Raw genomic sequence first — 12,386 nt, 5'->3', positions numbered from 1 at the left:
AATAGTGCAATATCTGCCGGGCCAAAGTCCTTGGTTGTTGCATTAATTTCCAGCAGCACAGTGAGGTGTTGCAGAGGAATCACTGAACGCAGCAGAGGATGTGCTGGACCTGTCGGCAGTCCCAGTTCATGCAAACCGCCCAGAGCTCTCCTGTGCTGTGCCAAATGACAAACTGGGTGTTGCGCACTGTCACGGCATGGGCTGGCACGTCTTGTGTCACAGCCGAGGGGCTTTGGGTGGGTTGAAGTACACAGTAACGCCAAAGACCAGTGTTTTGGCGAGTCTGAATGGCTCCTTTGGTTCCCAGCACTGTGCAGGCTGATGGTGCCAGTGGGACCATGCTCTCCAAAGGCCATTCAACTGCTCATAACATGGATCTTGCCCTGTCCCCAGGCAGAAATGATGCTCCTGTGTGGTGATGGGACTCCCCGCTCAAGCAGCGTGCTGCGGCTGGCCCTAGCACCAGCTAAACCACACGGGTGAGGAGTTTCTGCGAAGCGTGGAGTGAACAAGAGGGAACGCCGTGGACTGTTGGACCGTGCTCATGAGCTGGGAGCTTCAACCCCTGCTGCTCGTGCTCTCTGACGCCAGTATGCCCGCAGTGCTGGCGGAGCGGGGTTTCGGGGGGCTGTGTGACCCCGTTCCCTGGGGGGCAGGATGAGCAGCCCCGCTGACCTGCGCTGGCAGCCGCACAGCCGGAGCACTTGCAGCTTGCTTTGTGCCACCTCGATGTTACTGGACTGATGGGGCTTGGCTTCTCCATCCATCCTTTTTGCCCGCAGGTTGGCATAACAGGTTTTGTTTGTACAAGGTTTTGTTCTGGTTCCTGAGCAAACACCTTCTGTACAGTAAGTAAAGTTTAGCACCTTTTTTGTGCACTCTTTTGGCCAGCACTTCTGTGTGCATTCTGGTTTGCTGGAGGGGATTAATTTTGCTGGCATGCTACAGAGTAATCTGTGATCAGTCACTGTCCCAGGGGTCTGTTTGTCTTGAGAAAGAAAAGAGAGCAGGAGGTGTGCAACTGGGGAGCTCATGGTCTTGCAGAGCCAGGGCAGGGGCTGTGCGAGCCTGGGATGGTGGAAAAGTGGAAAAGTCTTCTTGTGCATATGGAAACGGCTTTTCCTCCCGGGGCCTGGCCTCCTTCATGCCGTTTATTGCACAGGGCTGGGCAGGAAGGAGCAGAGGAACCTTTTCTAAAGGAAAAGGCAGCATCTCCTTGGTGTAACTTGTTACTTCTGCAACTTGTAAATCTAGTGCTCTGAATTGCTGGTGGGCTCAGGAGCAAATCCAGAGCGGCAAACTGCAAATCAGAATTCATAAGAACTGGGACAATCCTGTGGAATTTAGTGGAAAAACCACTAAATAGTCATTTTCCAGTATGCCAGCACCCTGACATGCTAGAAAGTCTTTTTATGGGTGAGCAGCAGGAGTGGGGTGTGATGGGCTGGCTGCTCTACCTGGGCTGTGCGTGGGACTTCGGGCTCTCCAGCCCTTGTTCCAGCAATGTCCTGGTAAAGCTTCAACCCTCTGCTGTTCCACAGGGGCTGGCGAAGGGGCTCATCTCTGTTTCTCCAGCGTTTGGACCATCCGGCTGTCACGTCCTGCCCCATGTGCCTCCAGCAAGGGAAGCCGTGTCTCACCAGGAGGCTCTTCCTGTGGGACCCTGGGTTACTGCCAAGGAAAATGATGGATTTTGTTTATGCCAAGGACACTAATACAAACACTTTTTTCAGCATTTCTTCTTCCAGGTGAATCCAAAATGACTGCTGGGGACAACACTGGCTGTCTCCTGTGGATGCAGCTGTGCTGGGGGGGCTCAGTAAATCGGGTGACAGGAGGGAGCAGCAGAAGACCCCAGTTCTCCAGCGTAAGCCAGCTCTGCCTCCGAGCCTGCCGCTGGTCCTAGGTAGGACGTGGGCGGCTGGGAGTCGGGGTGTGCAGCTCCTGTCACCCCAACCCTATGCTGGAGATGCAGAGCCATGCTCTAAAATCTAAAGCCAGAATATCCACTGGTGGATAAATACATCTTTTTACTACTGTAGCTTATTCCTTTTGGAAAACTGGTTTAAGATATATTAGTCAAAGAATAATGGTTGCAGCGCTATCAGGAAACTTTTATTAGGAGCAGTTCCTGCTATTGCCAACTTTGGGCATTAAAACCATTAGTCAGGTCCCTGAGCTGGGCATATAAACCTTCAGGGTTTTTTACTCCTTATAATAAATCAATGTGGCTTGTTTTGTTTGCTCTCCTTTTTCTGAGTCTCTGAAATATGAGGTTTTGAAGTGCTTTTCAGCAGCTCTAGAGGCTAGAAAGGATGCGTATAGCTATTGCAAATGAAAGCAGATGTATATATAATTAATATGGTTTCATGGGCCTCACCATTGCAGAGCTCACGAGAGCTGCAGAGTCAGCAGTAAGGGTGCTCTTCTTGGGCATCAGCGCAGCGATGCCCTCCCCTGTCTGGAGGCAGCTGCCAACAGCACCCAGCGATGGAGCGACTCGAGCGGCTTTCGGAGCTCTGTTACCAGCCCGCCCTTCCATTTTTGGACACTCAAGTCTGTTGTGGGTTTTTTTCCCCCCCGCCTTGTAGTTTCCTGAACAAGCTTTCGAGTGCAGAGGCGTGTTTGGTCAGTAGGAGAGAGCGTTCAATACCGACAAATGCAGCCGTTGGTGCCCTTGGGCGGGCGCGTGCCGAGCCGGTGTGTGGCACTGTCTGTATGTGTGCAGTCACGTTTCGTTCAGCATTTTCTCTGTGATGAGCTTTGTCAGAAGTAGAGTTTTGAAAATATAACTGCCTTCAAGTCTAAAATTAGAAACCATTGTGCACACTGCTTTTTTTTTTTTTTTTTCCTTTTCCCCTTCTTTCTGACCCAGGGAAAACCACCAGCCATAATGTTCCCATAGTAACACGAGAAATGGAGGAAAAGCAGATGAAAGATCTCTTGTTGGTAGGGGCCATGTCATTCTGCAGCTGAGAGGCATGGGGCTGCTTAGCATCCTTAAAATTAGTGGAATTTTCATGCTCCCTTAATTAAATGTAAGGTCTGAACAGCTGTACTGGTACCAGTTCTTAGCAAGACAAAATTCATCTGTCTTTGGGTACAAATTGTTGAGGGGAAAAAAAGTCAATAGTCATACCAGAAAATGCAGTGTGAAAGAGAAGTGTTTAATTAAAGTATGGAACATTGTTACACTCCATCCTCTTTGTGCAACAAAAATGCCAAGAGCAGGACTGGAAGAGAAAGCCACTGGTGCAATGATGCTGTTAACCTAAATCTGAGAAAGTGTTGTTTTTGTAGGGCAAAAAAGAAGATTTTCAGCATTTCAAGCAGTGATAAAACACAAAGCATGACTTAAGTCAACAGAACAATTTTGCTGCTGTTTTACTCCCGACACCAGACTTCAGCCCACGGTGGTCTGCTCTCCAGTCCTCGCCTGTAGCTTGAGGTTGCAGGGGACCAAGACGTAGTCCTAAGCGAGGGGAGGAACGAGGGCTGAGCAAAGTGCCCATGTGGCTCACGTCAGCCTGCGCAGGGCTCTCCGCTGGCCAATGGCCCCTCCAACACATCTACTGCTCGTGTCAGTGTGGCTAGAGAGGAACTATGCCTATTTAAAGTAATGAAACTTGGTTCTGCAGGTTAACAGGGCTAGAGGAGCAGGCTCTGATTTATTCTGGAGCCAGGAGGTAAGCATTGCTCCTGGGTTCCCTTTAAATCAAACATAGCAGGGAGCAATTTAGATGTCTGTCTTCTTACCTTGTGAATCACGACGCTGACGTCAGTGTAGGTAAAACTGGAGACATGGGGCAGGAATATGCCTTCGCTCAGGACCACTAGGTAAAAAAAGAGGGAAAGTTGCCAACTGGGTGCTGCCTTTGTCCTCGCTGTGCGCCCGGTGCGGCAGCACCCCTGCAAAACTGCCGGCTCCTCACCGTTCATCTGAGCCGGTACCTCCTCACGGATTGTGGGCAAAAACAACTCCTCCAGTAAGGCAGCCTGCCGAAGGGAAATCCACGGTCAGCTTGCTTATGGTGTGACTCTAAAGCAGGAGAGGGGCAGGGACCAGCAAGGGGGAGGTCCTGATGCTCATTGCACCTCTCCTAGTCCCACATGGACCTGCATCTCCCTTCTGCAGGGTGCGGCGAGCACCCAAAGTAAACATTTCCCTGCCGATAACTGCTGCCCAGGGTGGTTTAGGGCAGTCTAAGCTGGCTGGTACCACTGAGGGTGACCAGGCTGTTAGAGGACGGTGCTAAGGCAGGGGCTGTGGCATTCAGCAAGTCACATGCATGGTGCAAGGAGGGGATGCGGCCGTTGGTCGGTCACCTGTGGGGTGCGTGACTGGGGGCACCTACCGGCACGGGACCCACGTCGGAGGCAGCCAGGCTGAGCCCAATATCCCTGGAAAACAAAGAGTAGCATAGGAGCTGCTTGTAATAAGTTGTAATTAGCGGTGACTTTCACATTCCCCCAAACAGCATGGCTGAGTCCAGGGCCAAGCCAGCAGTGAACCTGATGCCTGGGCACATCTGAGCAGGTGGCTGGAGCCTTAATTTCCCCCCTCCAGGCACAGCAGCAAGGGCTGGAGGACGTTTTGGCCCCCAGGACCCAGACTGAACAGCTTTCTTGGGACCCTGCTGAAGCGGGCAGGCTGTGCTGGGGTGAGCATGCTGAGGCACGGGATGCTGCGGGGCCAGGGTCCACGGTGATGGGCAGCCGCAGGCGCTACTGGGGCCGGGCACACCACAGCCCCCCCAGCTGCAGGCTGTGTTTGCAGGTGGGGTGCTTGAGCGTGTGCTTTCCCCAGCAGCGGTGCCGATGGTGCGGCAGGAACAGGCAGAGGCGGTCGGTGTTGGTGCCGGTCGCCTGCATACGGCTGTGCTGAATGCAGAGGGTGGACGGGTGCAATTTCCACTTTCTCTCTAACCACATCACCGGAGTCTCACTGTTTCCCTTAGGATAGAGCTACCTCTGCAGTGCCCAAACCCTAAAAGCTAAGAAATTCCCCAGACCGCTTTGCCTCTCTTTTCCCTGCTATGACTGGGACGCATCCCCTTCGAGGGCACGGAGCATGGCTGGGTTCATTACTCTATCACCGCTGTGGAGATTGTCATCCTTGTGTCGGTGATGCTAAGGAGGAGTCCTGCAGATATATCCTGTAAGGGGAAAAGAGAGGGCAGGATCAGAGTGAGCAAACGGTCCCGTTTCAGCTTTGAATAGTGGGATGCGATGAACCCATCTGTGTGCTGCCACCTGCTCTATGCAGCAGAGGCAAACGCTGCTCGGGACCAGGAGCGCTGCGACAGGTAAAGGCTAAATCAGCCCCTTGCAACGGCTGCAATCCGGCCGGGTCTCGGAGCAAAGGGCATTGCCCATGTGCAGCTTGGGCACGCTCCCCATGCTCGCAGAGCACATTCGCAAAACACGCTCGGCACGCCTACGGGGCACGCTCACCGCGTTCACGCTCAGGAAGCTCTGGAAAGCCGGTGATCCCGCCCCGACGTGGATGGTGAGGAAGAGCTTCAGGGCCGCCTTGCCTTCCTCCAGCACCACCCGAGGTGAGCTCCTCAGCACGGCTCGCAGTATCACCGGTAGGTCCTCCTGGAAGAGGGAGCCCATCTGCCAAGGGAGGGGGGTTATTTCTGGGCACGGCTGCCGTCCCCTGCACCCTCGGGGGGGTGGGCAGGCGGCTGGGGGGCACTGCCTGAGCTGGGGCTGTGCCTCTCGGAGCGACAGCAACGAACCTGAGTAATCTTCTGTGCTATGGTGGCGGTGGTCAGTGGGCTCTGAAAGACAAAACACAGGTTGTGATCTGACTGACGGCTGCTTGGGGCTCGTGTCCAGCACGGCTGCATGGACCCTGCGGTGAGCACTGTGCCATGCACAGATCTGTGCAGGAGCCTTCCTGCACACCAGCAGGTGCCAGGAGCAGTGTTCTGGTTACTTTTTGTGGCAAATTCTCTATGCATCACTAGACCAGCAATATTTTTGGGAGGCTGGCGGGGAGGGGCTGCGACTCCCATGGGTGCTCGGGGACACACTCTCATTTCTTTGCAGGGCACATGGCTCCTCCAAACCATTTGTGGGGCAGGGCTGTCCCTCCAAATGCATATTTTCTACTCCTTTCTTGCTTGCTTGCTTGCTCTACTCACCGGGATGGTCATGTTGAAGGCACCAGCTGTTTCCAGGGCGAAGAAGAAGCTGGTGTAGAAATGCTCAGAGAAAGCCAGGGTGAGGTGGGAAGGGCTGGAGCTCACCAGCTCAGGCATGCTGAACGGCACAGGACTGACTGGCAGGGGGATTGCCATCCCTGCCACCTGGAAAGTCGTCTGCAGGGACACAGGCAAGGAGAAAAAGAGTTTGAGGTATCTCGGGGCACGTAGCACTGGGAGGAAGCAGCTCTCCCAAAGCCTGGAGCTGGGCTGTGAGTGCTGGAAAGGGAGGACTTACTTGCAAGGATATGGTGATTCCCTGCTCGGAGAACACGGGTGCAGCCAGGGGCAGGTACTGGACCTGGCAGCTTGGCGTGATGGGGAACTGAGCTGCAAACCGAGCAGAAGGATGCTCAGAAAGAGGAGGGGAGCAGTGATGGCAGGTTGGGGCTGGGGAGAGTCTGGGTTTCCCCGAGTAAAGAGACAGGGAAAGAGGGAGGGGAGTGGGTCCCTGTGGAGATGACGGCGGTGGAGCCGATGCTGCTGGGTTTCTGCTGCCAGGTGGGAGCCCATCCCATCTTGTGACCTGCTCCAAAATGAGCCCCAAAGCTCTTAGTCTGAAATGGGACTAAAAGCCAAATGCTTACCTGTCAGAGATATCAGCTGTTCATTTGGCAAAAGCAGCAATTTAGAGACTTCCAGGCAAATCTATGGAAAAAAGAACAAAAAAGAGAGGTGGTAGAGGAACACGGGGGTCTGCTGGCATCGGGCATCCCCCGAATGCCTCGACGCAGGTGTCCCCACCGGCCAGCCGTGCCGCAGCCAGGAGACAACCACGTTGGGTGGCCACGGGGCTGCTGCTCCTTGCCCCACATGCAGGGCTGTGGGGGAGACCTGGCAAAGCACCAGGCTGATTTAACGTGCTCCAATTCTTACATAACTATACAACTTTGTCTTCTGTCTCATGCCTTTACAAACTTTATCTTACCTTATCGATGTTAATCTCCTTGTCCACATCTGAACTAGAGGACTTGCTGGATGAAAACAACAGAACGGAAGAAGTTAGAGGAGAACCAGCTCAGCCAAGGGTAGGTGAGCATCTTTTATCTGACACAAAAGGCATCCAGAGACAGTATTACCGTTACTTTCTGTCATCTATTAAGCTATGATTACAGTTCAGAATCCTAAAACACTGAAGAATTGCCGTTGGACTTGCAATAAAAATGTTCCTGTTACACTAAAAGATCTGCTCCCTTATGAGAGAATGAAACTCTTTTAAAATGGGGGAAAACCAACCCTGCAAGCAGAACAAAGTTCCTCCCGTGAAGATAAAGTTTTTGTGTTAACCTTTGTAAGCTTTTAGGGCAGCGAGCAGATTTTAATCATACCACCTTCCTGCCTAGAAATGCTTGTGCCTCAGTTTCTTCTTTTCCCCTGTTACCCAGATCCTATAACAAGGAAAATGGTGGGGTCGACCTTTCTATCTCCTCGGTGCTCTGCATCTCCTCCACAGTGGGTTTGCAGGCAGAAGTCACCAGCTCCAGGTTCCCTTCAGGGTTCATTTCCACGTGGAGGTCCGCCAGGATGGACAGTCTCATCACCTTGGTGGTCGAGCTGTGCCAGGGGAGGAGAGACAGAGGCTGGAGCGTGGGGGCTGCCCCGGCCCCCCCTGCTCCCACAGGCAGACGGCAGGTGCTGGATGCGGCCCCATCGCTCCGGCCGGGAGCTTGGGCTGCTTCCAGCCCTGCGGCCGTGGCACTCACGGGGCGGGCGTGATGCCAAGGTCCACATCGATGGTCAGCCGCAGCCCGGTGTCGGGGATGAGTGACAGGGACAGCTCGGTGACTTTGACGGAGTTAATTGGGTTCCTGCGGGAGCAGAAATGAAGGTGGAGACCAGCACAGACTGATGTGCAATCCCTGGCTGCTCTCACAGTCGGCAAACCCCCAAAGTCCGTGAGATCTGCACAGTGCACGGATGAATCTGTGCCCCGAGGGTGGCACTGGGGCCGCTGCCCGTAGACCCCAACAGAGGAGCCAGGAGCTCATTTCTAAACCGCTCTGGCAAACAGCTGTGTTGTCTCCAGGAGGATTTTGCTGGCAAAATGCCTTTTGTGATGATATTCAAAGCACTCCGGCTAAACGCCAGCATGAACCGGTGGTACGGTGGCAAAGCCTGGGCAAGGCAGAGCCGCAGACTCACCCGCTGGATTTTGGGGAGCCAAGAAACAGGTCTGGGACTGTCGGGGCCATTAGGTCCTGCCTGAGGATTGTCTCCGCATGTGGCTTTGAAACTTCAGCAACTGTAAAATAAGGCAGATGTTTTATGAGACTCTCTGGAGCTTGTGGTCTGATGCAGAGATGGACAGACTGAAATCCACCCAGGTGACACCCTTCTATCCCTTACTAACTATCCCTGTTACTAGCTGTAGAAAGGGGATGATGAAAGCGAGCTGATTAATGGCGTAAGTTTCTGGTGACAGCGTTTGGTATTTTGTCACCGACTGAAAGATGCTGTTGCCTCCCCTCCCTGCTGATGGTGGGGATGGTACGGGGTCCAGACTTACCATAGCTCAGTCCTGACGGGGTGAGGATGCCCCCGCAGTCGGGTGACCTGGTGGTGTGAGTGAGGACCAGGAGGCTCAGGAGGATGCTCAGGGTGAGGAGCTTCGCCATGCCGATGCCTGGAAGAGGAGGGCACGCGCAGCAGCCCGGTCAGATCCCAGCCATGGAGCCGCGGATCCGCTCCTGGGTCGGGCTTGCGGTCCCGAGTTTGGCAGCTTTCGTGCAATAACAACGCATAGCTCTCGTGCGGTGCCTGGGTATTTAAAAGCACTAACTAAGGAGGCTCAGCCTTGAAAACCCCCTGCAAGTCTGTAAGCTAGAGTGGTGCTTGCAGCCATATTATGCCTGCTGAAGAGCACATAATGGCCTACAACTGGTATAAAACTAGGAAATAAACAGGAGCTACAATTAACTGAGGAGCAAACGGAAGTTATGGAGGAGGCTGAAATAAAATAAAAAGGTGAAAGTGTTATCTACCTCTCTGAAAACCATTTGGGAATTACTTATAATGTTTGTAATGCTCTTACAATATTAAGAAAACAAGTAATTCAGAAAGTTTAACCTGCAGAAAACATACAGATTTACATCAGATTTTGCAGAGGGTGGACTTCTGATGAGAACTGATCCTTACAGAGACACACCAAAGTAAGTACAAGCAGTGCCTATATCAAGCTATTTAGTTTGCAAATGCATCTTTACCTTTCCTGGCCAGTCTTCCCATCCTTCTAACTCAGTCCGTGTCTTGCTGTGGCCCCACCAAGGATTTGTGCTGGCTTTATATATCCTCACAACCAAAGCTGATGGGACAGAAGTTGGCAAAGAGGGCTGGAAACCAGGACATTGTGTGGACACTTTGTTTTATATACCATTTTAATTGTTTCCCCATATACTTGATTACATTCGCTGTTGACCTAGCGAGGTGAAATATTGAACAGCAGGTGCTGGGGCAGCTTGCCTTCATTGTGGTGTTACTGAGGAGCACAAAGAAAGGTCTCTGGGTGGAGGGTGCCAAGAAATCCGACATTGTTAGAAAGCGAACATCGGTTTCTTTGCTAAGCAGCCATGCTTTCTCCTGAACACCGCAGGGACAGCCGCCACCATGTCCACACCAGCAAGAAGCTGCTTTGGTTTGTGTCGCTCTCCTGGCTGGGCAGCTCAGACCAGAAGGGATGAGACCTGCACGTATTGCGCTGAAGGAGGTCTTGGCAATTCATCAAGGATGCCTTCCATTTCCATCAGGCCTGGGTGAGTCTGTTGAAGGCAACAGGAGTGTTTCAGTTGGGTTCAGTAACTTTTAGACAAGACAGAAGATTTTTTTTTTTTTTTTAAAGTTATCTCCTCTAACCTCTGGAATGGACCACATGCAATAATTCCTTCCTCCCTTTAACCTGTTCCCAATCAAAAGCCACTGGCAATATTTATTACAACTGGTAGAAAAAATGGTGGGTGGTCTCCATCCTCTTTGGTAACGTCTCTACAAGCAGTGAAAGCGTTCATGGAAGGAACTCAGAGTCCCTCTCCTTCCTGTGCTTGGGGTCCATCGTCTTCTCCTGGCTTCCTTTTGGTCAGGAGGACAGAGCGTGGACTACCTGCAAATGCCATGTAAGCGCATCCTCCATGGTCTCACCCAGCTGTCCTTCGTGCTTCGTGTTCTGACTTCCCCCCCCCCCCCCCAACATTTGTGATCCAGGCTTTGAGGCATGACCAGTCTTCCAGAGAGGGTTGCATTGCCCATTTCTGTCTGAGTCCCTTGGCAATGGGATAAGGTGTTCAGCGCTTGTTGAAACACCTGCTGCCTGGGAAGGCAACCATTGTCCTTTGTGCATTGGTGAAGTGAGTTATTGGGCGCTGGTTCCAGGTGCATCTTGACATGTTCAAAGCCTTTGGCTCTCACGAGCGCTGTGTTGCTTTTCTTCTCAGCGTGACAGAGAAGTGCCAAGAAAAGCAGACTTTCAGCCACGTTGTGCATTTCCATTGAAGGCATCCAGATAGCAGTGTCAAGAGGAAATATGAAGATATACGCCTAGCAGCCTACTGAGGGAGAGCAGGATTTACACTTCTATGCTGATGTATGCAGCCCATTTAGAGGCAAGAAATGTGTTCAGAGAAGTAAATCCATTGAGAAGGTTGTAACGTGCAGATGAGTCCCCTGGAGCCATGGGAGGCATTTTGTGGCATCTGACTTTGGTAGGGACAGGGACACAACCTAGAAAAGTCTCTGAGAAATAAGTCCTTGCTGTGTTTTAGAGCAGCAATAGGAAATTTGCCCCTGCTATACCTTGCTCCAGCATAGGTAATATCGGCAGCTCTTCTCAAAGCAGTACTGGAGATTTATCTGTGGAGTGTTATTATCATTTACAGCAGTGCAAGGGTCTGGGGATAAGCTGCCAGCACGAGATGGCACCGTGGTGCTTAGAGGTGGATTTTCTCCTCCTGAAGAGCTGTTCTGGACCCAGTGATCCCTGTGGAAGCTTAATTAGATGTCAACTTATAGCATAATGACTGATCAAGTTACTAGCACAAAAGTGTCTTTCTGACATGATGCGTTCCTTATTGGGAGTTATCTATAAATCTTGCACTCCTGTTAGATAAGATGTAAATCTCCCTGTCTGGGCTTAGCAGAGAGCCACCGAGTACATCACTGAGAGGGAGGTGATGGCAGATTAAACCTCATGACACGTTTTATACAGAAATGAAGAGAAGAAATAAATTACTTGGTGCTGCAGGATCCCACCAGGGTGAACTCCCAGAGCCGGGTCCTGCTGGGTAGGGTACCTGGGAGGGGACGGGTGAGGACACCGAGGTGGCCACTAGCCCCAGCTCAGGCAGGGCTGGTGCGTGGGCAGCCACAGCAAGAGCGGCAGTGTGGCCAGCCCGGAGGAAAGCTTCGTGCAGCCCGTCTGCTGTCTGGTGGGATGCATGGCTCTCCCGCGGTGGGAGGGGGATGGGGTTGGGGCTGAGAAGCCCATTCTCTGAGCAGGTGACAATTCTTCTCAGCCTCACTCCAACCTGGCTGAACTGAGTAAGAATATTACTGAGATTATCGCAATTTCCACTGGGTTATCCACCAGCTGATCTCATGTCCTCCCCCAGCGTATGCACAAGCTTCATGCACCTTTGGGGAGAGAGTGCCACTCATCCTGAGAGTCACAGCTACACGGGTGTCTCCAAAAGCAGAATTTGCCATTACACATCTTAGATTTCTTCTCGCCCCCACTTCTGCCTGTACCATGTAATTAAACAGATCAGGTTTTTCATTCAGAGTTGATGTGGAAGTCTCTGTTGGCTCTTCCTGGGCGTTGAGCAAGAGCACTGGTTTGAGCCTGCTGGAAGCACTTGCCTGGTACCCGAGGCTTGAGGGCTTACCTGGACTTCCAAATTTGTTAGAGAAATTATTTGTATTGGCGGATGTCAGAAACACTCAGGGATTAGCTTACACTACAGTAATTACCCAGCTTTTTACTTCTTTTGTTCTTCCTCTTTCTCGGTCAGGGTTTATATACAGGCTGTTTCTTGCCTCTCTCCAGAAGATCAGCACAAAGCCTGGACAACCTCTGGGGACTCTCTGGCGAGGTGACGGCAGGGCCCTTCCCTGCAGGAGTCCCCATCGTGGTGAGGTGCAGCAGCCTACGTCATTTTTCTCCAGGGCAAGTGAGAAGTGGGATGCCAA

At 52.2% G+C, this 12,386-nt stretch overlaps 1 protein-coding gene across 1 annotated transcript; it reads right to left on the bottom strand.

The window, feature by feature from the left end:
- Positions 1–3,403: 3,403 nt before the first annotated feature.
- On the bottom strand, positions 3,404–9,437 carry BPIFB2 (BPI fold containing family B, member 2). Its single transcript, XM_010569742.1, has 16 exons — positions 9,416–9,437; positions 8,719–8,835; positions 8,355–8,454; positions 7,916–8,020; positions 7,629–7,766; positions 7,141–7,186; positions 6,800–6,860; positions 6,451–6,542; positions 6,153–6,329; positions 5,745–5,786; positions 5,455–5,619; positions 5,089–5,156; positions 4,356–4,401; positions 3,933–3,996; positions 3,757–3,833; positions 3,404–3,472 (listed from the first exon to the last, which is right to left on the bottom strand). The coding sequence occupies exons 1-16, from the start codon at positions 9,435–9,437 to the stop codon at positions 3,404–3,406; spliced, it is 1,389 nt and encodes a 462-aa protein (XP_010568044.1).
- Positions 9,438–12,386: the final 2,949 nt, after the last annotated feature.

Source organism: Haliaeetus leucocephalus, unplaced genomic scaffold (genome assembly GCF_000737465.1).
Source record: "Haliaeetus leucocephalus isolate CR32 unplaced genomic scaffold, Haliaeetus_leucocephalus-4.0 Scaffold273, whole genome shotgun sequence".
Taxonomy (NCBI): Eukaryota; Metazoa; Chordata; class Aves; order Accipitriformes; family Accipitridae; genus Haliaeetus; species Haliaeetus leucocephalus.
Note: the sequence above shows the minus strand (reverse complement) of the source record. Positions and strands in the feature narration are given on the sequence as shown.

What these genes read in the sequence shown, in the direction of transcription:
- BPIFB2 (XM_010569742.1), bottom strand. Translation starts at nt 9,437, where the DNA reads ATGGGAAGACTGGCCAGGAAAG. An exon ending in CCTTCAACATGACCATCCCG is followed by an intron (nt 5,787 to 6,152) that starts GTGAGTAGAGCA and finishes TTTGTCTTTCAG; the next exon opens with AGCCCACTGACCACCGCCAC. An exon ending in ATCTCCACAGCGGTGATAGA is followed by an intron (nt 4,402 to 5,088) that starts GTAATGAACCCA and finishes TTTGTTTTCCAG; the next exon opens with GGATATTGGGCTCAGCCTGG.